Source organism: Anabrus simplex, chromosome 6 (genome assembly GCF_040414725.1).
Source record: "Anabrus simplex isolate iqAnaSimp1 chromosome 6, ASM4041472v1, whole genome shotgun sequence".
NCBI classification, from domain to species: Eukaryota; Metazoa; Arthropoda; class Insecta; order Orthoptera; family Tettigoniidae; genus Anabrus; species Anabrus simplex.
Genome location: NC_090270.1, coordinates 281,212,112 through 281,235,574, shown reverse-complemented (window position 1 = coordinate 281,235,574; position 23,463 = coordinate 281,212,112). Strand labels below are relative to the sequence as shown.

The window sequence follows — 23,463 nt, the reverse complement described above, 5'->3', positions numbered from 1 at the left end:
TTTGATTTCCCACATCGCCGGTTAGAACTGTGTAGCACAAGTTATTTGGCAGTGTTTGACGCCAACCGTATAATAGAGGGATGTAATCACTATTGCGTGTTTCTGTGGTGGTTGGTAGTGTGGTGTGTTGTCTGAATATGAAGTGGGGAGTGTTGGGACAGACATAAACACCCAATCCCCGAGCCAGAAGAATTAATCGATACGATTAAAATCCCGACCCAGCCGGGAATCGAACTCGGGATCCTCTAAACCGAAAGCCTCAACGCTGGCCATTCAGCCTATGAGTCGGACTACTTGTAGATCAAAACAGGTAACTGAAGTCCATCATCGGAAGGCGTGCGCAGCCCTGAGTCAGCAACGTGGGGACCGAGCTCGATAGCTGCAGTCGCTTAAGTGCGGCCAGTATCCAGTATTCGGGAGATAGTAGGTTTGAACCCCACTGTCGGCAGCCCTGAAAATGGTTTTCCGTGGTTTCCCATTTTCACACCAGGCAAATGCTGGGCTGTACCATAATTAAGGCCACGGCCGCTTCCTCCCCACTCCTAGCCCTTCCTTGTCCCATCGTCGCCATAAGACCTATCTGTGTCGGTGCGACGTAAAGCAACTTGCAAAAAAAAAAAAAATTAAAAAAAAGGCAACGTGGGGAAGTACAAGCCGACTGAGGGGAAGCGACTTGGGCCCTCGTGCACAGGTATTCTAGCACAGGCTCTGCGATTACGGTGGGCAAGCTTAGACACGGAGGGCAAGTTTAACTCTTTTTTATCTCAGCCTGTCCCACCTTCTTCATTCCACACATCTCACTGTTCTCTCCACCTTTCCCGGCCCGAGAGAGCGCGTAACGCTCAAGGGGGCCCGCTCCGCGGGAAAGAAAACAACAACAATAATTCATTTGTAATATTTCTACAAACGTGGCTGTTTCGATTTTGGATGCTTTTGCTTAGGTGCATGCAATTCTTGACAACATTCTCTGGGCATGTCCGAAAAAACTGGATCGGACAGTACTTTAAAAGTAGACCAACAGTATCTAGAAACAGACCTCTTTCTACTCTTTCTTTCATTCCATTGTGTCGTTAAGGGGTCTTAAATGCGTACCACGTCAATAAGACGAGTCATGTAAGGTAGGGAGGCCAAATTCCGTCGTCACACCTAATTTTGTCCCCCTAGGGATTTCCAGTTTGCACAGTTGGTACCTAATGCTTAGCTGCTCGCACACGTGTAGCCTCATCCCGTTGTCTTGTTGTCAGAGCTGATTGTGTACACCACGTTTTGTTTCCGGGTACAAGGCGGATTCATTTTTCATGCTGACCTGAGTTAGTGCAGCATTCATATTAAAAGTCTGGCGTGTAATCGCTGCAATGAGATGGCTGGCGTGAGCTACTGTAGCACCCATTATAATAAATCAGGTAATGTTCGTAATTTCGTCCCCTTCATTTTATTTGTTATTTATGAAGTTTATTATTATTTTCAGATGGGATAAGGAGGCTATGGAAAAGGCTACTAAGGCAATGAGGGACAAGATTATGAGTCACAAACGTGCAAGCATAGTGTTTAACATCCCACGAGCAACGATGAAAGACTATGTTAAAAAGAATACCAAGAATTGCTTTTTTCTTCATAAATGCCTTCAAGTAATTCCTTACAGGAAAAGTGTTTGGTAAGGTTAGAAGAGAAAAATAGAATACAATTAATTGTACTTTTCATAAATTTGGTGGGGGACAAAATTACGAACACATTTTTGGTACTTTAGTTTTCGTAATATTTATGTTTATGTCAAATATTGACTACCTTACGTTATGACAGTTTCAATGTAACTTGCCCGTAAGTGGAGAATATATTCAGTAAGATATATACCAATTTCTAGCCTTGTCCATAATATTCCTGAATTTCTACAAGTCCAAATCTGCTAAGGGGACGAAATATGGCCCCCTACCTTACTCTCTATTTTTCAAACGTAACTTTTCTTTTTTTCTTCGACTTCAGCTTCTCTTGCCTCGTCTAGTTGTAAATCAATTGACTTATTTTCGTCAAAACACTCCCAGTCGAGAACACTTGGAATATGGCAAACTGCTCGCTTCGTGCCTTCTGAAACTTTTCTGCAGCTAGCAAGAAAATCCAGATTTGATGGAAGTGTTCTTGGTTGAACCGGTAGTTGAAACAGCGGCAAGAGAAGTAAAATGCAGCATCCTTTTTAGTGCTTTATTCCAGCCAGTTAAATGTTTCGTACTATTTCTTGTTGAAATTCATGTTTCTAACATTGTTTCCTGCCCTATCACTCTTGACTGGATTGTGAAAAATTCGAGGCTGAAAGGGTCCACGATTTATCCTCGCTGGTCATTCTAATCTATAATAATAATATTATTATTGTTATTCTAATCTATCATGAGGTACTCTAAACATAGATCATTACGACCGTCAGCTTGAGGTGTAGTTGAGGAGTGTCTATTCAAATTCAAAATTCCACCTTCAATCAAATAAATAAATCAAGCAATCAATCAATCACTACTGATCTGCATTTAGGGCAGTCGTCCAGGTGGCAGATTCTCTATTTGTTGTTTTCCTAGCCTTAATAAAGTTGTGGGAAAAGCGCAAGAAGTGTAAAAATAAAAGACACATGGAACGTACATGCCTTTGCTGGCATGTTTACACTGCACTATGTCTTCTGGTATAGGCTGGAGCGTTTTTGTTACTTTCATTGATCTGTCTCTGTCTTATCCTTGGCTTCGACAATATGAAAGTGACTGAGGTATGAGCGATGCTAGTAATGCCATTTCCTATGCAGCCAGTCCCTGCTGTGAATGGTGTGAAAATGTTGCTCATAGGTTCGGTTGGTGCATGCATTTCAGTGGGCTTGGCAGACTGATATGCAATTATTAATAGGAAAAGCACCCGAAAGGGCACATATAATATGATTACATCAAATTTTTAAATTATTCTTTGCTAATTTGCGTGATGCTTTTGGTCCTTTTTGAACACAGCACAATATGGTATTTTTCGCAGCACTTTCCACAGAGTGAACATATGCAATTCTCGTTTGGTAGGTGGAATTTCTTATTGCTACATGTAGACTGATATGTAATAGCAACTTCTGGTTCGGTGAGGAAAGCAACGGGAAACTACCTCACTAGTACACCTCTTCAGTGGTGCCTAGGCCATGTATGACAGCTGATGACGGAGCTGTTGATGATCCAACCAGCCTTTGGGCTGAGGACTGAACATACATGCAACGTACCGGTACCTATGATCGGGTTTGGCACATATTTTAAAGAATTACATCTTCCTAGTCTGGATTGCTCACGGCAATCGATACTATTCAACTACTGTGATGCAAGTGGACGAAATACTGATTTATTTTTTTGGAAGTTGAAGAAGCACTTTTTGAACTGACTCTGCACATGGTCATGAGGGTATTTAGGGGTACCGAGCTCGATAGCTGCAGTCGCTTAAGTGCGGCCAGTATCCAGTATTCGGGAGATAGTGGGTTCGAGCCCCACTGTCGGCAGCCTTGAAGATGGTTTTCCGTGGTTTCCCATTTTCACACCAGGCAAATGCCGGGGCTGTACCATAATTAAGGCCACGGCCGCTTCCTTCCAACTCCTAGGTCTTCCCTATCCCATCGTCGCCATAAGACCTAACTGTGTCAGTGCGACGTAAAGCAAATAGCAAGAAGTATTTAGGGGTTGTAGTAAGGATGTAAGAGAGAGGGCATTTAAGTCTCTGGTAAGACCGCAGCTAGAGTATGGTTCCAGTGTATGGGACCCTCACCAGGATTACTCGATTCAAGAATTGGAAAAAAAAGTTTTAAAAAACAGTTCCATTTTTCTGGGTGATTTCCGATTAAAGAGTAGCGTTATAAAAATGTTGCAAAGTTTGGGCTGGGAAGACTTGGGAGAAAGGAGACGAGTTGCTCGATTAAGTGGTATGTTCCGAGCTGTTAGTGGAGAGATGGCGTGGAATGACATTAGTAGACCAATAAGTCTGAGTGGTGTCTTTAAGTAGGAAAGATCACAATATGAAGATAAAGTTGGAATTCAAGAGGAAAAATTGGGGCAAATATTCGTTTATAGGAAGGGGAGTTAGGAATTGGAATAACTTACCAAAGGAGATGTTTAATAAATTTCCAATTTCTTTGAAATCATTTAAGAAAAGGCTGGGGAAATATCAGATAGGGAGTCTGCCACCTGGGCGTCTGCCCTAAATTCAGGTTGGTAGTGACTGATTGATAACACACTCCTCAGTTATGTTCACAGCTGCAACATCCCCGAGGATATTTGTGTTATCTGTAAGGGAAGGACAATCTGGTATTAATATATAGGGATCAACGTCCAAGTGACAAAGAAAAATTGAAAACCGAAGGGTTTATATTCATAGTCATAACAAAACAAACACACACAAAAATTGTACAGGAACAAAATAATGTAAGGTTAAACGCTGAATATTCTCACTGGCCTCCAAATACTGATTGGATAACGTGTCACAATCAACACACTGATGATTCAAAAAGCTTGTGACGTGAATTCCGCAGTCGCTATGCATAAAAACAATTCATTTCAATAAAAACGCTTATTTATCGCCGCCTTTTCATTGTTAATAATAATGTTTTTGGGTTAAAGTCCCACTAACTACGTTTACGGTTTTTGGAGATGCCGGAGGTGCTGGAATTTTGTTTCACATACCGATAGTTCTACACACGCGAGGCTGGCGTATTTTAGCACCTTCAAATACCACCGGACTGAGCCGGGATCGAACCCGCCAACTTGAGCTCAGGGGATCAGCACCCTACCGCTTGAGTTCCTCAGTCCGGTGTTTTCATTGTTATAACCAAGCAAGTTGGCCATGCGGTTAGGATCGCGTAACTGCGAACTTGCATTCGGAAGATGGTGGGTTCGAATGCCATCGCCGGCAGCCCTGAAGATGTTTTTTCGTTATTTCCCATTTTCTCATCAGACAAATGCTAGGGCTGTACCTTAATGCAGGCCACGGCTACTACCTTCCCATCCATGAGTCGTCGAAGAGATCTGTAACCCTTATTAACAAGCTCGTTTATCTGATTTCCAGAATGAAGACCTTTCCTGATATTAACCCTAAGTACTTAGAGTGATCCCACCGAGGTTCATTCACTCCATCAATACAGTAATTGAAAGTAAGAGGAAACTTACAATCTGACTTTTTATCCCATTTACTATCGTGCTGTTACGAATAAAACTACATCTGTTCCACTACTTTAATTTATTTCAGGATAGCCCAATAAATACACACACATATACCCAACAATTCTAATTACTCATTGCTGTCTATTTACAAGTCTCTTTTCCTTACGGCACAGCAGGCGGTCCAGCCCGTTGCTATACCTGCGGACGATTATCCTTACTTTAACTTCCCCGCGTCCAGTCACCTCATACAGCAGCTGTGTGTAGACAGCTGGATCTGAACACAGGGCTACGGGCTACACAACACACGATGAATGTTCGTTGGTTCGACTCCACAGACAGTCAAGTAATTCACACATTCACATGCAGTGAACAACTAAACAGCTCAATGGTATTCAACAGCAGGACGATACTCAAAACAGCGAACATTAACACAGGTCCATTTACCCTTACACTCACGATAGCGGCTTCCCTCGCTGGCTCACGTCGAGTTTCAGTCCACAGAAATACACGAACACACAATACAGTCTTCCGTTCCGTCATATCCAGCCCACTGACCCACTGGTCTCTCCGATATCACAACAGCAGCTCCTGGTTCAGACCTCGGTGGGACACTAGCGACAGCCAACACATCTGTCGCCCTCAGCCCAGCCACCGAAACCTAATACACTGAGTCTCTCACTGACTTCACCACGGAGTCCAAATACTGACCCCGAGTCCAGCACCAACGCTGACTATAGCTCCACCACGGAGCCCAAATCTGACTCTAGCTCCACCATGGAGCCCAACTATGACTGACTGTCCGTGGCTAGCCTCTCTTTTTATAGCTCAGCTGATTTCAGCTAGAGGTGGCTAGAGGCAGAACATTCCCGTTGAATCTCCAAGAAATTCACTGGTAAGCCGGCCGACGGGAACAGTACACGGAAAGACCGACCCCCCGCCCCCTCACAAGCCGGCTGGGAAATCCCGGGTCGTCTCTGTCACTAGCCCCTTCCTGGAAGTACCGACAGGGGTTACCACGGGGCTGGCATGTTACAATACCATTCTCTACTGTCCATTTCACAACATTGCGGAGGTCTTTTTACAGTCGCTCACAATTCTGTATCATGTTAGTTATTAGATTACTAAAGTTCGGATGTTAAGGAAAAGTCATATTTCTTTTTTAAGGCCATTTTACCCGAAATCTGAAAAATAACTGCGGATAATGGATTCCTGACAATGTTTAAAGCAACTTGATGTTGTATATAAATGCATATTTCGGCCATTTTTATTTGCTCATTTTAGTGATATAAGGTGTCGGACTCGTTGGCTGAATGGTCAGCGTACTGGCCTTCTGTTCAAAGGGTTCCGGGTTCGATTCCCAGCAGGGTCGGGGATTTTAACCTTCATTAGTTAATTCCAGTGGCGCGGGGGTTGGGTGTTTGTGCTGTCCCCAACATCCCTGCAATTCACACACCACACATAACAATATCCTCCACCACAATAATACGCAGTTACCTACACATAGCAGATGCCGCCCACCCTCATCAGAGGGTCTGCCTTACAAGGGCTGCACACGGCTAGAAATACCCAGCCTCTGGGCCGCTGGAATTAACTAATGAAGGTTAAAATCCGCGACCCGGCCGGGAATCGAACCCGGGACCCTCTGAACCGAAGGCCAGTAACCATTCAGCCAACGAGTTGGACACATTTAATGTTAGTAATACTCTAATACTTGCTACTATCCCTAAAATGCTTAAGTCATATTTTATCTTTTCTTTTGAGTCATACTAAGTGTTAATATAAGGAAATACATTCAGTGGAGTAATCACATAAACGGAATTGTAAATAAAGGGTATATTACTTATTATTTAGCGTATGTCTTATAATTCTCTAGTGAGACCTCAATTAGAGTATGATTTCAGTGTATGGATTACTTGATTACTTGATACGATAACTAGAAACGATCCACAAGATCATGGAAGACTACTGGCAAAAATGAGTGCAATTGGACTAGAAAAAAGAGTGACTGAATGGGTGGCTGTATTTCTAGAAAATCGAACTCAGAGAATTAGAGTAGGCGAAGCTTTATCTGACCCTGTAATAATTAAGAGGGGAATTCCTCAAGGCAGTATTATTGGACCTTTATGTTTTCTTACATATATATATATATCAATGATATGTGTAAAGAAGTGGAATCAGAGATAAGGCTGTTTGCAGATGATGTTATTCTGTACAGAGTAATAAATAAGTTACAAGATTGTGAGTGGCTGCAGGGTGACCTCGATGATATTGTGAGATGGACAGTAGACATTGGTATGATGATAAACGGGGTTAAAAGTCAGGTTGTGAGTTTCACAAGTAGGAAAAGTCCTCTCAGTTTTAATTATTGCGTTGATGGGGTGAAAGTTCCTTTTGGGGATCATTGTAAGTACCTAGGTGTTAATATAAGGAAAGACCTTCATTGGGGTAATCACATAAATATGATTGTTAATAAAGGGTACAGATCTCTGCACATGGTTATGAGGGTATTTAGGGGTTGTAGTAAGGATGTAAAGGAGAGGGCATATAAGTCTCTGGTAAGACCCCAACTAGAGTATGGTTCCAGTGTATGGAACCCTCACCAGGATTACTTGATTCAAGAACTGGAAAAAATCCAAAGAAAATAAGCTCGATTTGTTTTGGGTGATTTCCGACAAAAGAGTAGCGTTACAAAAATGTTGCAAAGTTTGGGCTGGGAAGGTTTGGGAGAAAGGAGACGAGCTGCTCTATTAAATGGAATCTTCCGAGCTGTCAGAGGAAAGATGGCGTGGGAGGACACCAGTAGACGAATAAGTTTGAGTGGTGTATTTGAAAGTAGGAAAGATCACAATATGAAGATAAAGTTGGAATTCAAGAGGACAAATAGGGGCAAATATTCGTTTATAGGAAGGGGAGTTAGGGATTGGAATAACTTACCAAGGTAAATGTTCAATAATTTTCCAATTTCTTTGCGATCATTTAAGAAAAGGCTAGGAAAACAACAGATAGGGAATCTGCCACCTGGGCGACTGCCCTAAATGCAGATCAGTAGTGATTGATTGATTGATTGATTGATTGATTGATTGATTGATTGATTGATTGATTGATTGATTGATTGATTGATTGATTGATTGTTGGCAGCACGATTTGTTCTGAGTGATTTCCGATAAAAGAGTAGTGTTACGAAAATGTTGCAAAGTTTGGTCTGGGAAGACTTGGGAGTAATAGGGAATTAGGGAATCTGCCACCTGGGCGACAGCTCTAAATGCGAGGGTGGGACTTTAAATCTCTTGGTATTGGCAAGTGTTCCGTTTTCAGCTCCAGAAAATGGGGGCCATATTAACACGAATCGCGAAATACTTTGCTAAAGTCCTATTTCCCCTTACCTTACCTAGTGTCATGAAATTCCACTGTTTCCTTGTGATATGACAAACACACATCTATAGATGCAATACGAGGAAGGAGATAGGCTGGGAATTATATGGCCGATAAAATAGAACTCAGAATTAGAGTAGACGAAGCTTTATCTGACCCTGTAATAATTAAGAGGGGATTCCTCAAGGAAGTATTATTGGACCTTTCTGTTTTGTTATACACGCAAATGATATGAGTAAAGAAGTGGAATCAGAGATAACGCTTTTTGCGGATAATATTATTCTGTATAAAGTAATAAATAAGTTACAAGACTGTTGGAAACTGCAAAATGACATCGATAATGTTGTAAGATGGTCAGTAGCAGTGGCGTCGACTTTGGGGGGCAAGGCGTTTTCTGCCCCCGCCCCCTCAAATGATCTTAAGGGGGCAGAGTGTCATTATGCCCCGCCCCCAAATTCTCCTCGTAATGTGAAGTCCTTTTACACTAAAATGTGGAGTTCGGCATACACAAGGAGGCAGTTAATGCGTTAGATCACCGGGCGAGTTGGCCGTGCGGTTAGTGGCGCGCTGCTGTGAGTTTGCATCCGGGAGAAAGTGGGTTCGAATCCCACTGTCGGCAGCTCTGAAGATGGTTTTCCGTTGTTTCCCATTTTCACACCAGGCAAATGCTGGGGCCGTTCCTTAATTAATGCCACGGCCGCTTCCTTCCTATTCCTATCTGTGTCGGTGCGACGTAAAGCCACTAGCAAAAAACAACAACAACAAAAAAAAACAAAAAAACCGTTAGATCTGGAGAAGGTTTCAGATGATTTTATATCAAGAAATAAATTAGGAAGTGGACATTCCTTACATTTCGTAATGGAGATTGTTAAGACGGTACCTCGTAGTACAGCTTTTCACATTTCATATAATGAAATGAGCAATAGGCCTACGCTGTAATAGGGCATTTATTCAGAAAATGTATTTGTGAAGCAAGTTCTACTTGTTCTGTTTAGTACTTGCGGTTATTTTTGATAACTCCGTACATAAGACATTCCATCAAAATATGTATTTATTCTACAAGTTCTACTTTGTGTTTATTTATGAATATTATTGAAAATTCCGTTTGTAAGATTCATTCAGAAAATGTATTTGAGAAACAAATTCTATTATTGTTCTGTTTTACTGTTTGATTGTGAATATTGTTAACATATAGGAATATTTCCTTTGATAGTTCTTCATCATTCCAGACGCCCTTGCTCATGTTAACCCCACCCCTCAATAATTACCCGATGTCAGCTTGCCCGGACAGAAGGCAATGGTATGATGATAAACGGGGTTAAAAGTCAGGTTGTGAGTTTCAAAATAGGAAAAGTCCTCTGTTTTAATTACTTACTGCGTCGATGGGGTGAACGTTCCTATTAGGGATCATTGTAAGTGTTAATATAAGGAAAGATCTTCATTGGGGTAATCACATAATGGGATTGTAAATAAAGGGTACAGATCTCTGCACATGGTTATGAGGGTGTTTAGGGGTTGTAGTAAGGATAGAAAGGAGAAGGCATATAGGTCTCTGGTAATACCCTAGTTAGAGAATGGTCCCTCACCAGGATTAATTGATTCAAGAAATGGAAAAAAAAAAAAAAAATCCAAGAAAAGCAGCTCGATTTGTTCTGGGTGATTTCCGACAAAAGAGTTACAAAAAATGGAAAATTTGGGCTGGGAAAATTTGGGAGAAAGGAGACGAGCTGCTCGACTAAGTCGTTTGTTCCGAGCTGTCATTGTAGAGATGGCGTGGAATGATATTAGTAGATGAATAAGTTTGGGCGGTGTCTTTAGAGGTAGGAAAACCGACCTCGATAGCTGCAGTAGCTTAAGTGCGGCCACTATCCAGTATTCGGGAGATAGTACTGTATGTTCGAACCCCACTGTCGGCAGCCCTGAAGATGGTTTTCCGTGGTTTCCCATTTTCACACCAGGCAAATTGTACCTCAATTAAGGCCACGGCTGCTTTCTTCCCACTCCTAGCCCTTTTTTTTTATCCCATCGTCGCCATAAAACCTGTCTGTGTCGGAGCAACTTGTAAAAAAATAAAAAAGTAGGAAAGATCACAATAAGAAGATAAATTTGGAATTCAAGAGGAAAAATTGGGGCAAATATTCGTTTATAGGAAGGGGAGTTAGGGATTGGAATAACTTACCAAGGAAGATGTTCAATAAATTTCCAGTTTCTTTGCAATCATTTAAGAAAAGGCCACCTGGGCGACTGCTCTGCATGCAAATCAGCAGCGATTGATTGCACACATTCCGCCCGCTAAATCGAATCCTGAATGAAATAAGAGGAACGAAGCCCAGCAGCAACTACGTCTGCAAGATCTGCTTTTGGTCTGAGGCAAAAAGAATAAGTCTGAGGGAATTGGATTTTACGACCTCCGCTTATCATTACTATTTAACCCAAAGAGATGGCAGTAGTCAAGTCTCTGTGACAGCGCTCTATCGGTCTGTTAGCCAACTAACAGACATAACCAAGTAAATTTCTGCAAGCTGAGAAAGAGGATTATGATGAGGGTCTTGTCTTGTGACCTCTAGTAAAGTGTTGATAGTAGTGCACTTTCACATAATAACTAATAACTGTCTAACATGATTGTGTACTATATATGTAATCTCGATCTAAGAGAAAAAACGTAAGCACGTGATGTTGACATATGATTGTTTAAATTTACATACGTTTGTTTAGTCCATTTTTGACTGTAAATGACAGAAAGTACTGAAATAAGAAATCATGACGTTTAGGTTAAACAGGATGTGTGAAGGGCAGTTAATAGAATGATCAAGAGTAACCCCCTCCAAGAAATGATGTTATCGGAAGATAAGTGCTTTTATATTAATGTGACCGAGATCGAAAGGGTGAAAAGTGGGCGGTATTTCTAACTGAAGGTTGATTGTAAGATCCTTATTATATGAAAGAATGTGAATGGGAAAGAGCAATTTTGACTGAAACCTGAAGCCCTCTTTTGTAAGACGACGTTCTATAACATATTGTACAGTTCTCTTTTAGTTTTGTTAAACATCAATGGGTCAACACCCTGGAGGTTATTTCAAACACACTTCTCTATATTACGTTAATTTATAGGTTCTTGAAGATAAATTATTTAAACTAATTTTACTTTGAAACGTATACTTTAAAAAATATGTGCACCGTTATAGTTCTGTATAAAGACGGAATGGGGGGAGGAAAAAAACCCCCTGCAGTGTTGACATGGGCCTAAAGTTGAGCCACTGCTAGTGTACCCTATTCCAAGGGGGTTAAAATAATTATTAGAACACAGGACGTTTAATTTACAGGCGTGGCGAGAACTAATTTAGGCGCTAAGAACAAGAATGAATGAATAAATAAATAAGTACACATTTATTATATTTATCTTTTACATTCTCCGAAGACCTTAAAAAGTAGTTAGTGGGACGTAAAGCAACTAACATTATTATTATCTTTTACATTACACCAGGATATTGCAATATTTAAATTTGTTACTGTGACAGTGTGTTATTTCTTATGTGAAACTTGGTGCCTTTGATTTTATCTTTTAGAGCTATTTAAAAGCATTGTGTAGGCTATTCCTAAGTACTTCAAAACAGATTTAATTTCAACTAAATCAGATTTATTCTTTTCTTTCAGATGAACATCACGATACTTGGCTGGGGAGGTTTGATTCTTATTTTGTTTGTCACAACTTTTGGTATCTGGTGGTGTATTACTCTTACATTCTGCCTACTAATTTTTGTGGTTGGGTGAGTATTACTGTCAAGTTCTTTGTATAAATTTGTTCAGTTATTTCGTATAATATGGTTAAACAACAACTTTTAAGTGGGTATTGAAGAGTGTTATTCAGGGTACTAATAAGAAGAATGCAAAATACTGTATAAACATAGTATGGCCTAATTGGCTTTTATTTGTTAATTTGTGTGACAGATGGAATCTAATCCCCTTTTTGACTTTCCTTACTTGGCAGTTTTTAATGGCTGGATCTAATGTCAATTATGGGTGTACTTTAATGTCTGTTCATTTTAACTTATGAATAAGATATACCGATATCCCTAGTCCACCCAGCATTCACTCCCTTGCAGCAAACTAGGCTAGTATGTCATTCTCATAGTCTGTGTTTGTTCTCTCCCAATCCCTCACACACATACAGTATGCAGAATTAGAGATACAAATTATATGAAAGCAAATGGACTTAAAACATGATATAAGTTACATCACAAATTGTCACTTTTGTAGAAATACATACATACATACATTAGCCCATAGATTGTTATGGTTTTTCGTGGTTTCCCATTTTTCACACCAGGCAAATGCGGGGGCTGTACCTTAAGGCCACGGCGACTTCCTTCCCATTCCTAGGCCTTTCCTGTACCATCGTCGCCATAAGACCTATCTGTGTTGGTGCGACGTAAAGCAAATAGCAAAATAGATTGTTATATCTTTTAACATTCAGTCTGCAAGTCTCTGAGAATTTACTAAACGCCTCCACAATCCTGTGTACATAACTAGCTCATTAGATTCATTTAGTACCATTCCTCTTACCTTTAAATCTTTAGAAACTGAGTATAACCATCATTGTAGTGCACTTTCGCATAATAATTAATAACTGTCTAACATGATTGTATATTGTATATGTAATCTCGATCTAAGAGAAAAAACGTAAGCACGTGATGTTGACATATGATTGTTTAAATTTACATACGTTTGTTTAGTCCATTTTTGACTGTAAATGACAAAGTACTGAAATAAGAAATCATGACGTTTAGGTTAAACAGGATGTGTGAAGGACAATTAATAGAATGATCAAGAGTAGCCCCCTCCAAGAAATGATGTTACTGGAAGATAAGTGCTTTTATATTAATGTGACAGAGATCGAAAGGGTGAAAAGTGGGCAGTATTTATTATATTTATCTTTTACATTACACCAGGTTATTGCAATATTTAAATTTTACTTCTTTACTTCTTTTAACCTCCATGACCGAGTCCCTTATCCTCCAAGGTAACCTATCCTCCTCCATTTGCTTCACACGACCCCACTACTAAAGCTGATTTATACATACCACTTCATTCGTTGAGTTCATTCCAAACTTGGCTTTTATCTCATCTCCTCATTCCATTCTTGCCATTATTCCTGCCCGTTTGTACCATTGATCATTCTCATCACTTTTCTGTCTGTTTCTTCCAACTTATGAATAAGATATCCTGAGTTCACCCGGCTGTAACTCCCATACAGAAACGTTAGTCTGAAAACGTTAGTGTAATGATAGTTTTGTCTGGGAGTTTACTTCTTTTGTATAGAATAACGTTTATTGCAACTGCAAGCCCACTGTGTTAGCTTTGCTGCATCTTGTTTCAATCACACTTAGGCCGTACTATAATACCATCCTGGGAGAATGTACATATGTCCAACCCTTGTCCCATTTCTCTACGGGTTTGGGTATGAAGTGAGATGAATCTTTGTAGTAAGTTTCTACAACCGGATGCCCTTCCTGATGTCATCCTCATCAGAGGAGTTAATGAGATTAAAGGAATGATGTGATGTATAATAGTAGGAAGGTAGAGGGTGAAACCCAATACCAGTGCATAGCCTACTCCTGTTGAATTGCACCACGGGGTCTGTTCAAGGCTTTATGTCTCTGTGTGATGGATTAATCACCACAAACAGCATCATATGCCCTCACTCCATATAAGCATTATCGAGAGGTTTAGAATTGAATCCAGGCTTTTGGCATGCAATCTAGAGGTAAGAATTGTATACCCCAATCTCCCCTGCCCTGCTGGCCAACATTCTGATGGTGAAACTTTTTTCGACCAATGGGACTGGAACTGGCTAACCATGGTGTCAGACCATATAGACTTCATGTCTTAAAGATCATCCCATCAGGTGGGCATAATACCATCCTGGGAGAATATACATCGTAAATACTTGAAATGTACAAATGGAACAAATATTTCAGGTTCCCTATGGGAATCAACATCTGTATCATCTGATGGCCAAGCAGGCATCAATCTTTGGTGATGAGACAAAGTCTCTCATAGTGCATTGGCACTGCCGGTGGCTCCAAACAGCCTACGCAGTGGCTGCCACGGTATGCACTAGCCATGCGTCTTGGTGGGTGTGCTGGGTACCAACTGATGAGCCCAACTTAGCACACGAGGGCAAAACGCTGGCAACCAGGAATGAGTTAGCTGGAAAATTTATAATGTCCAATAATGGATCATTTATATAGGTATTATAAATTTACTAATTCGGAACAAATATTTCAGGTTCCTTATGGGAATCAACATCTATATCGGCAATGAAGATAACAAACCATCGTGTTCTTCAGCTCAGACTCCAGTTCTAGCCATGTTGGCTGGTGTTGTGCTCTATCACTAGCACTTAAACTGCAATCTTTAGTGATGTCATTTCCAAAACATTCTCCATTTAATAAAGTATTGAAGTAGTTCTTCATTTTTTTCTCTGATGCCGTGATCTGTTTGCACCAGGTTCCCATCATCTGTTTCCAGTGCAAGGATATTGCTATACTTGCTTCTTCTATTCTTGACTACTTTATAAAGCAACTTCCTGTTATTTTCACAGCCTTCTATTAGGCTGGTAGTAAACTCACCCCAACACTTTTCTTTTTATTCTTTAGTGAGTCTCTTCACAAATAGTTTCTTATTCCAGGTACTGAATTTTTGAGTGTGCTTGGAAAAAATTCTGCGAAGCCTAGAAGGTATAGGTGTGCCAAACTTCCTGTGTGATGGAGTAAAGATGCTGTATCAAAAAAATTTAACTGTGTCCGAGTAGGGGAGGGAAGGTCAGTTTGGTTTGAAACCAAAAGGGGAGTCCAGCAGGGAAGTGCCTTGTTGCCACTCTTGTTCCTCATTGTTATAGATTGCATCATAAAATCCTTCAAAGAACATTGCAAAGAGTGGATATACACTCTAATATTTGTAGATGATCTGATCTGCGAGAGAAAATGAAGCAGAAGTACAGGAGAAACGAAATCTTTGGAATGGTAAGTTTAAGGAACATTCTCTCCTCTAACAGTCCTTGCCACCGGAGCATTGGGAGGGCCGTGACTCAGAAAATTGTGCAGAGAAAATGTACTAGCTACACAGAAAAGCATAGAACCATGGATACGAGGTGTGTTTTTTATGTAAGGGCCGTTTTGTTGTAGACACTAGTAGTTTGCGCACATGCGCGCGTTGCAACGAGCACATGCTGGCATGCCTCGGGAACAACTGTGCTCAGTTGCAGCTCTGTTGCTAACCTGTACGGTTCTGTTCTGTGCTTGCTCAAATGTTCAAGATTGTTGACTCACCCACCCCGCGCGAGGTTCGGTCAATTATACAGTCTTTGTCGGCAAGGAACCTGTCTGCTGCAGACATTCACTAACAGATTTGCGAAGTGTACGGTGCTAATGCTATGAGTGAAGGCAAAGTGTGTAAGTGGGTACGAGACTTCAAAGATGGCTGTGACAACGTACATGATGAGGCCCGCTCCTGTCGCTCATCTCTGATCACAGACGATTTGGTGGTTTCAGTTGATTTGTAGGATATAAATTTCATGTTGATTGGCCAGTATTGAACTTTGATTACATTAATATTTAAATAGATTATAAATAAACCACATAGGCTGAGTGGACCTCGAACCAGCTGTCAGATCCGGGTAAAAATCCCTTACCTGGCCACGAATCGAACCCGAGGCCTCCAGGTAAGAGGCTGGCACGCTACCCCTACACCACGGGGCCAGCTCACATTATCCTACTACCAAAGCCAATTTATATAGACAGATTCAATCATTAATTTTATTCCTAACTTAGCATTTTTTTTTTTTGTACGTTGCCTTACGTCGCACCGACACAGGTAGGTCTTATGGCGACGATGGGACAGGGAGGGGCTAGGAGTGAGAAGGAAGTGGCCGTGGCCTTAATTAAGGTACAGATCCAGCATTTGCCTAGTGTGAAAATGGGAAACCGCAACTTAAGTTAGCATTTAACTCATTTCAAATACCCTCCTGATATTGTTCCCACCTGCTTGTACCACCAATCATTCTCACTACTTTCATGTCTGTTATACTTCTAAATTATTGTTATTATTATTATTTAATTATTAATTTAATATTTATTAAATTAATTTAATAATAATAATAATAATAATAATAATAATAATAATAATAATAATAATAATAATAATAATGAAAATCCGCAGCCTGTTTCCAGTTTCAAATGGGTATGGAATGAATGAAGGCCCCATCTAGTGGTGAGGATAGGAACTGTGCCGGCTATCGAAGGCAGGGACCAACAGTCGGTGAGGGGGCCATCTTGACTGGTCTTCAGGCTTGATGTGAGAAGTGTACGATAAGAAGAAAGCCAGATAGAAACAGGAAAAGGGAAAAGACTAAAAGATAAAAATGAATGTTGGTGGTAAAAGATTACAAACATGGGGCATATGCAGAGGGAGAAAGGGATTCTAACAGATCAATGTAAGTAATGGAAAGGAACAAGCAAGAGACAAATCACACCATATACAGAAGGATAGGATAGACACAGTGACTGGTTAGTGTGGCAAGAGGGAAAAACAGAAAGAGGAGACAAGGCCAATCCATGAAGGGTGTAATAGCTGAGTGACATTGACACTGTTTATCACTGAGCAGCTGTGGTTTGAATTCCAGGCATGGCATGTGGGAGTTTAGAAATGAGGAGCCATCTTCTTGTAGTTCAGATTCTATGTACAACTGGAGATTCTATGGCTATGATCATATTAACAGACATGCAAGCTAGTTTGCTTCATTCAGAGATCAACCACTCCACCCAGCTAGCAGTTGGTGAAGCAGTGGGAGCAACGGTGGGAAGACTTATGTTATGAAGATATTAAGATCAATTTAGCATATTTCCTAATGTCATGATTATGAGCAAGAAACTCAGCTGTAGAGTGTAAGAAAAATAGACCTAAAGTATATATTCAGAATTTAAGGTTGTAGTTGTTTTAGGGGTTTGGGGTGTAATTAGATATCATTCCTGTATACTTTGGTATGGAAACTGTCTCATAAAGTGTTCTTAATCATTAACTTTGGTTCATCGTTCCAGCAAGCTGGATGCAGTTATACATGAGATTCTTCCATTTCTGCCCATCTGCAGTTGTTGGTCCATTACATTATGACAATTCAAACATCGCTTTTCAGTATCGTTGAAAAATTGTTTTTCCCTGTATCACACGGTTTTCCTTTAAGTCTTTTGCCTCTGACACACTGTTCCTCTTTGCACCCATTCTCTTCACATGTAATTATATGTAGTTGTAGTTAAGTGGATTTAGTGTATTATCTCTTGAGATACATTTGGTATTTACCCGACAAAATTAATTAAATCTCAGCCATAGATGCCCAAGAAAGACCCGGTTTACTCTGTCTGCCATTTAGCAGACCTAGAGTAAAACGGAACGTCGAAATTGACAAGCAGGCAGCCAGATGGCGTCAAATCAAAATGTCTGCAAATGGTAGCTGAGGCCATACAATTATTATTATTATTATTATTATTATTATTATTATTGTATTATAAGAAAGCTAACTCCTTTTAAATTGTCTGTTTGCCACAAAATCAGAGGTATTCCCCACTCATTTCTTAAGGTTGGGATGTACATTGGCTGTATTATTAACTTAAAATTTTAATACACATTTTCTATCATAGCCAGCCCTGTGGTGTAGGGGTAGTGTCCCTGCCTCTTACCCGGAGGACCCGGGTTCGATTTCCGGGCAGGTCAGGGATTTTTACCTGCACCTGAGGGCTGGTTCGAGGTCCACTCAGCCTACGTGATTAGAATTGAGGAGCTATCTGACAGTGAGATAGCGGCCCCGGTCTGGAAAGCCGAGAATAATGGCCGAGATGATTCGTTGTGCTGACTACATGACACCTCGCAATCTGCAGGCCTGGGGGCTGAGCAGCAGTCGCTTGGTAGGCCAAGGCCCTTTAAGGGCTATAGTGCCATGGGGAGGGGTTTCTATCTTACTGAAAATTTCTGTTTTTTTTTTCTCTAACTCCATACTAGATACAGCAAGACATGCAAAATCTCACAAAACTAGAAATTAGACGTGGTAGTAGAACTGTTAATGTAACTGTTGAATCTCATTGTTAGCTGATCAATATTGAATATGCATCTTTCTCTACTAAACCTTAATCTTTTATGTAATTGGCTATAAAATGTTTAAATAAATAGGTCACAGATCCCTCCATTGTTCACATTGTTCACTAGTATACTGAGTTCAAATATGACTGTGGATATGAAATTTGTATTGGCCAAAAAGTACAGAAGTGTATGGCAAACACATGGTATTTGCTGTATGAGAAAGATGAGATTGTTTATACTTATTGTGATGGTGGTGATTTATCAACGGTCATAAATAGATAATTCAAGGCTGCCAGCAAACAAATTAATCTTTACAACTTATTGTGTTTACCCATGCAATTAATCGTAAAGAGTAGGACCATATAATAAGTTTTTATATTCGTTAACTAACTTCTGCATTTAATGTCTAGTTTCAGTAATTATTAGACTTGTAATTTTTATGTTGAAGCACGAAATATAATACTTAGAACACTATAATATACCTGTAAAATATAAACAATAATAAGCAGAATGACATGTTTCGCTATACAAGAACATCCTCAGATTCTATCAAATCACTTTAATCCAAGCATACATATATATGTACAATATTGTTTATGTTGCATAAACTTGTCAGTGATTTTGAATTGGTGATAATTGGGCAAGTGATAGAAATTTTGAATGTAGACCGAGTGAGTGGCTGCATGGTTTGGATCACACAGCTGTCAGCTTGCATTCAGAAGATAGTGGCTTTGAACCCCACTGTCGGCAGCCCTAAAGATGGTTTTCTGTGGTTTCCAAGTTTCACGCCAGGCAGGTGGTGGGGCTGTACCTTAATTAGGGCCATGGTCGATATCTTCCCACTCCTAGTCCTTTCCTGTTCTATCGTCATCGTAAGACCTGTCTGTGTTGGTGCAATGTAAAGCAAATTGTAAAACTTTATCAATGTAGAAATCTGTTAATAGCACGTAGTAACACTGAGAGAGTTTTCTGTGCTACTCTTAGTTTTATGTCTGTTACTGCTAGTGACAAGTGCTGGACTGATTCAGTCATTCACTACTGATCTGCGTTTAGGGCAGTCACCCAGATGGCAGATTCCCTATCTGTTGTTTTCCTAGCCTTTTCTTAAATGATTGCAAAGAAATTGGAAATTTATTGAACATCTCCCTTGGTTAAGTTATTCCAATCCCTAACTCTCCTTCCTACAACGAATATTTGCCCCAATTTATCCTCTTGAATTCCAGCTTTATCTTCATATTGTGATCTTTCCTACTTTTAAAGACACCACTCAAACTTATTCGCCTACTGATGTCATTCCAGGTTTCTTGCTTCGATTGTGGCTAGCTAACAAGGGTTTGAGGGAAAGGCGAGTGGGTAACTGCTCTATTAATATTTAATTTAATAAACTTTAAACGTTTTAGGTTGTAATAATAATTATTGGTTTTGCATCAGTCTGCGGAAGATCTGGAAAGATAATAAGTCACCATCAATACAAAAAAGAAGCTCGTTGAATCTCTAGACTTCTCAGTTTTCTTGTATGGCGCAAAGACATGGACCATCCCCAAACGTGATCGTGAATGGATAGAAAGCTTTGAAATGTGATGCTGGAAGAGAATGTTGAGGATTCCTTGGACAGCTCATCGCACAAACACATCAATCCTGAACTAACTTCAGATAAAAGTTTGTCTATCGTGTAAGGTCTCCCGGTGGATCGTACGCTACTTTGGACATATAATGCGCCGAGATGGTAATCACAGTTAAAATTGAAATAATAAATAAAGAGGTTCAACCTATTCAATACAAAAGAATAAGAAATGCAGTGATTACATTCTTATTTAATAATAAGTAGAAGTGGTACCGGTTTTGACCCTAGTCCAGGTCATCATCAGCCGATTAAAACATGAAAAACAATGCATAGGAAAAAGAAAATAAAAGATCAAGTTCACTCTGGATCAGTAGAAGAGGCAATATAAAAATGACGGGGGTAGACACTGTAAAATTCAGAAGAAGTAAAATGTAAGTCACTTAAAAGAAACAGTGCTTAATTTTCTGAACGGCAGTATGGCACGCACAGTGTTAGGCAAAGTCTTATAATGTTTATGAAAAGCGGAGAACGGTTAAATGAGCTAGCTTGTATACACTGTCAGGCACTAAGTCATAACACAATCGAACACATATGAAGATCCATAATTGTGCTGAAGCTGAAGATGAGTAGATCAATTGAAGTAACTTGATAGCTCCCGGTGATCAGTGCGATATATTCATTATCAGGCACTGTGGTTTCAAACACCAACGTAAAATGAAGAATAGCTTAATGAACCAGTATTTGCTTTGGTTGTGGGAATGTAAGTATATATAGTTACATATAATATAATTCAATATAATTGAATGAGTAATTGTGATCCTGTAGAATTTTTGGAGCAGTTTATTGTTGAGGGCAAAGTTCAGGGAACCAGAGGAGGACGAATACCAACATGATGGATTAACATGGTGAACGGCCCCTACAGAGTTTTCTCAGAGTAACCACATTGAAAGCTTTAGATAGGGAAGAATGGCGGAGTATGGTTCATCGTCTAAATGGCTGAATATTATGATAGTCACGACGCCTCAGTCATGAAGCAAAACGAAGAGGAAGAGGAAGAACTACTTTTTACTGTTTTTGGAAATGCCAAGGTGTTGGAATTTTGTCCTGCAAGAGTTCTTTTATGTGCCAGTAAATCTACGAACACGGGGCTGATGTTTTTGAGCATCTTCAAATACCTCCAGACTGAGCCAGGATCGAACTGCTAACTTGGGCTCGGAAAGTTAGTGCCTTAACCGTCTGAGCCAATCAGCCTGGCTGTATTAGGTCATGTTCAGTACATATTGAAGAGATGTTAAATGCTGAACAAAAATGGCCAACTGGACACCAGTGGGATCTGAATCCACAACCTTCCGATTTCATGTCGGATGTTCTGTTGTGGCGTAGGTCATCTTTGTTCTGTTGGAAAGGATTTAAGCTACAGGTCTGGCACTACTGCCTTTGTACTGTAGAGTGCATGCAAGTTGCCCGCTGTGGGCCAATTCAGTGAATATTTCATTTTCACGACCACGTTGTACTCAAACTTTCAACGTATTAGGTCGTGTTCAGTACCGGTACATATTGAAGAGAGGTTAAGTGCAGAACAGAAATGGCCAGCCAGACACCAGTAATTCAGTAAAGCACAACAATTAAAACTCCAGTGGATTATATCATTAATTATTTCACTAATGCTTATTAAACATCCCTTAAATATTTCCAGAACATTTTAAAATGCAATAAAAGCAATATATTACAATTACAGTTCTGCAGAAGCAGACGACTTCACTGGAGCATAATTGATAAACTTCACCATAATGGAGCATGACATAACAGAAAGTTACCAGTGAACAAGCCAACTGGCATAACACCAATGACAGTGCATTCCACCACATTGCATTCCCAGTTGGACCAGTGAGGAGAGAGGAAGTACGGGAGGAGTACTTCATTAATATAAATTGTAATAATTCAGCAGTTAAGATAATGTTCACAGGATTGTAACACAAATAGTTTTACACTTTTTAATATTATTCATCAAGTCATAAAAATAGAACACAATTTAAAAAGATTATAGGTGTTATTTGATAGAATCTGGTGTTCTTTCAAGAACGAAACATGTCATTTTCTTTTTAATTAAATTGTTTCATTTTCAAGTAGGCTATAATCTGCTGTTGAATGTTTTACTTTTCAGGTATTTTCTAAATTTATTTTATCCTGAATTTGTTTCGACAGACTGAAGAACCTAACAGTTATAGATAGTGGAGAATATCTTGTAAAATCATGGCCTTGGCTGTATATGTTTTTACGGGGCTCTCGAATTGTAATGTGGTATTGAATAAAACACGTAAGTCTTGCTGTTGTGTAACTGTGGTGATGTGCTTGTCAAGTAGCTAATATGCCAGCAATGGAGATTTGTATAGGGTTGTGATCAAGTGGCTACATTTGTTTTTGCTTTGGGGTTAAGTTTCCAAGTACAACACCAGTTCGAGTGGACGTTGAGTGAGTACTGTAGAAGAGCTGCATCTTCTGTGTTCCTGATCTCCCTAAATATCTTGCAGTCATCAGCAAAGAGCAGGCTATTTGCTGCTTCATTGAGTTTAAACAGCAAATCATTAAAAAGCAAGGAAAATAGTAAAGGGCCAAGAGCAGTGGCTTGTTATATACTGGAGATGATTGGTAGCCATGAGAATGGAGCACCTGATAAGCTCACCGGACAAAACATTAGTCACCGTAGTGGGCACGTACAGATGGTGCAGTGAACGAGTCCCATACTCAACCACACATGCACTGCCTCTATGTGAGCGTAAGGTAGTAGCAATCAGTGAGACATTGATGTTTCAAGTGGACAGTGTACGTCAACATGGGTAGGTGTAGGGATGTGACAGAGTGGCAGAAAGGGGCAATAGTGTTTGGCTGTACCCATGGCCATACGGTTCGTGAAGTTGCTGGATTTGTTGGTGTTTCGGAGAGGACTGTTCAACATGTCTACAAGCAGTGGTATACTACATGTGGCCACGAAACGTGTCAGAATTGTGGCCGGAAAAAAGAATCTGACTGAGAGGGACCAGAGAAGCGCTTCATGGCTCGTGAATTAAAATCTCTCCAATCCCGACAGGAATTGCTGCAGTCAGTGAATGAAGGTCCATCCCAACCAGTTAGCGAGAGAACATTGCGAGGGTAACTGCATACAGTGAACATTTGGAGTCTGTCACCTTGCAAGAGGCCATTGCTCACGCAGGCACATAAAGCTGCACGTCTTCAGTGGGCTAAAAA

The 23,463-nt window shown here is 40.2% G+C and overlaps 1 protein-coding gene across 1 annotated transcript in view; it reads left to right on the top strand.

Moving 5' to 3' along the window:
* The first annotated feature begins 11,054 nt into the window (after nucleotides 1-11,054).
* LOC136876456 (sorting nexin-13) overlaps nucleotides 11,055-23,463 on the top strand; it is a 219,354-nt gene continuing 206,945 nt past the window's right edge. Inside the window, exons 1-2 of the mRNA XM_067150440.2 lie at nucleotides 11,055-11,184; nucleotides 12,177-12,289. Of these exons, the coding sequence (XP_067006541.2) occupies nucleotides 12,177-12,289 (113 nt within the window). The 5' untranslated portion in view covers nucleotides 11,055-11,184. The remainder of the gene's footprint in view (nucleotides 11,185-12,176; nucleotides 12,290-23,463) is intronic.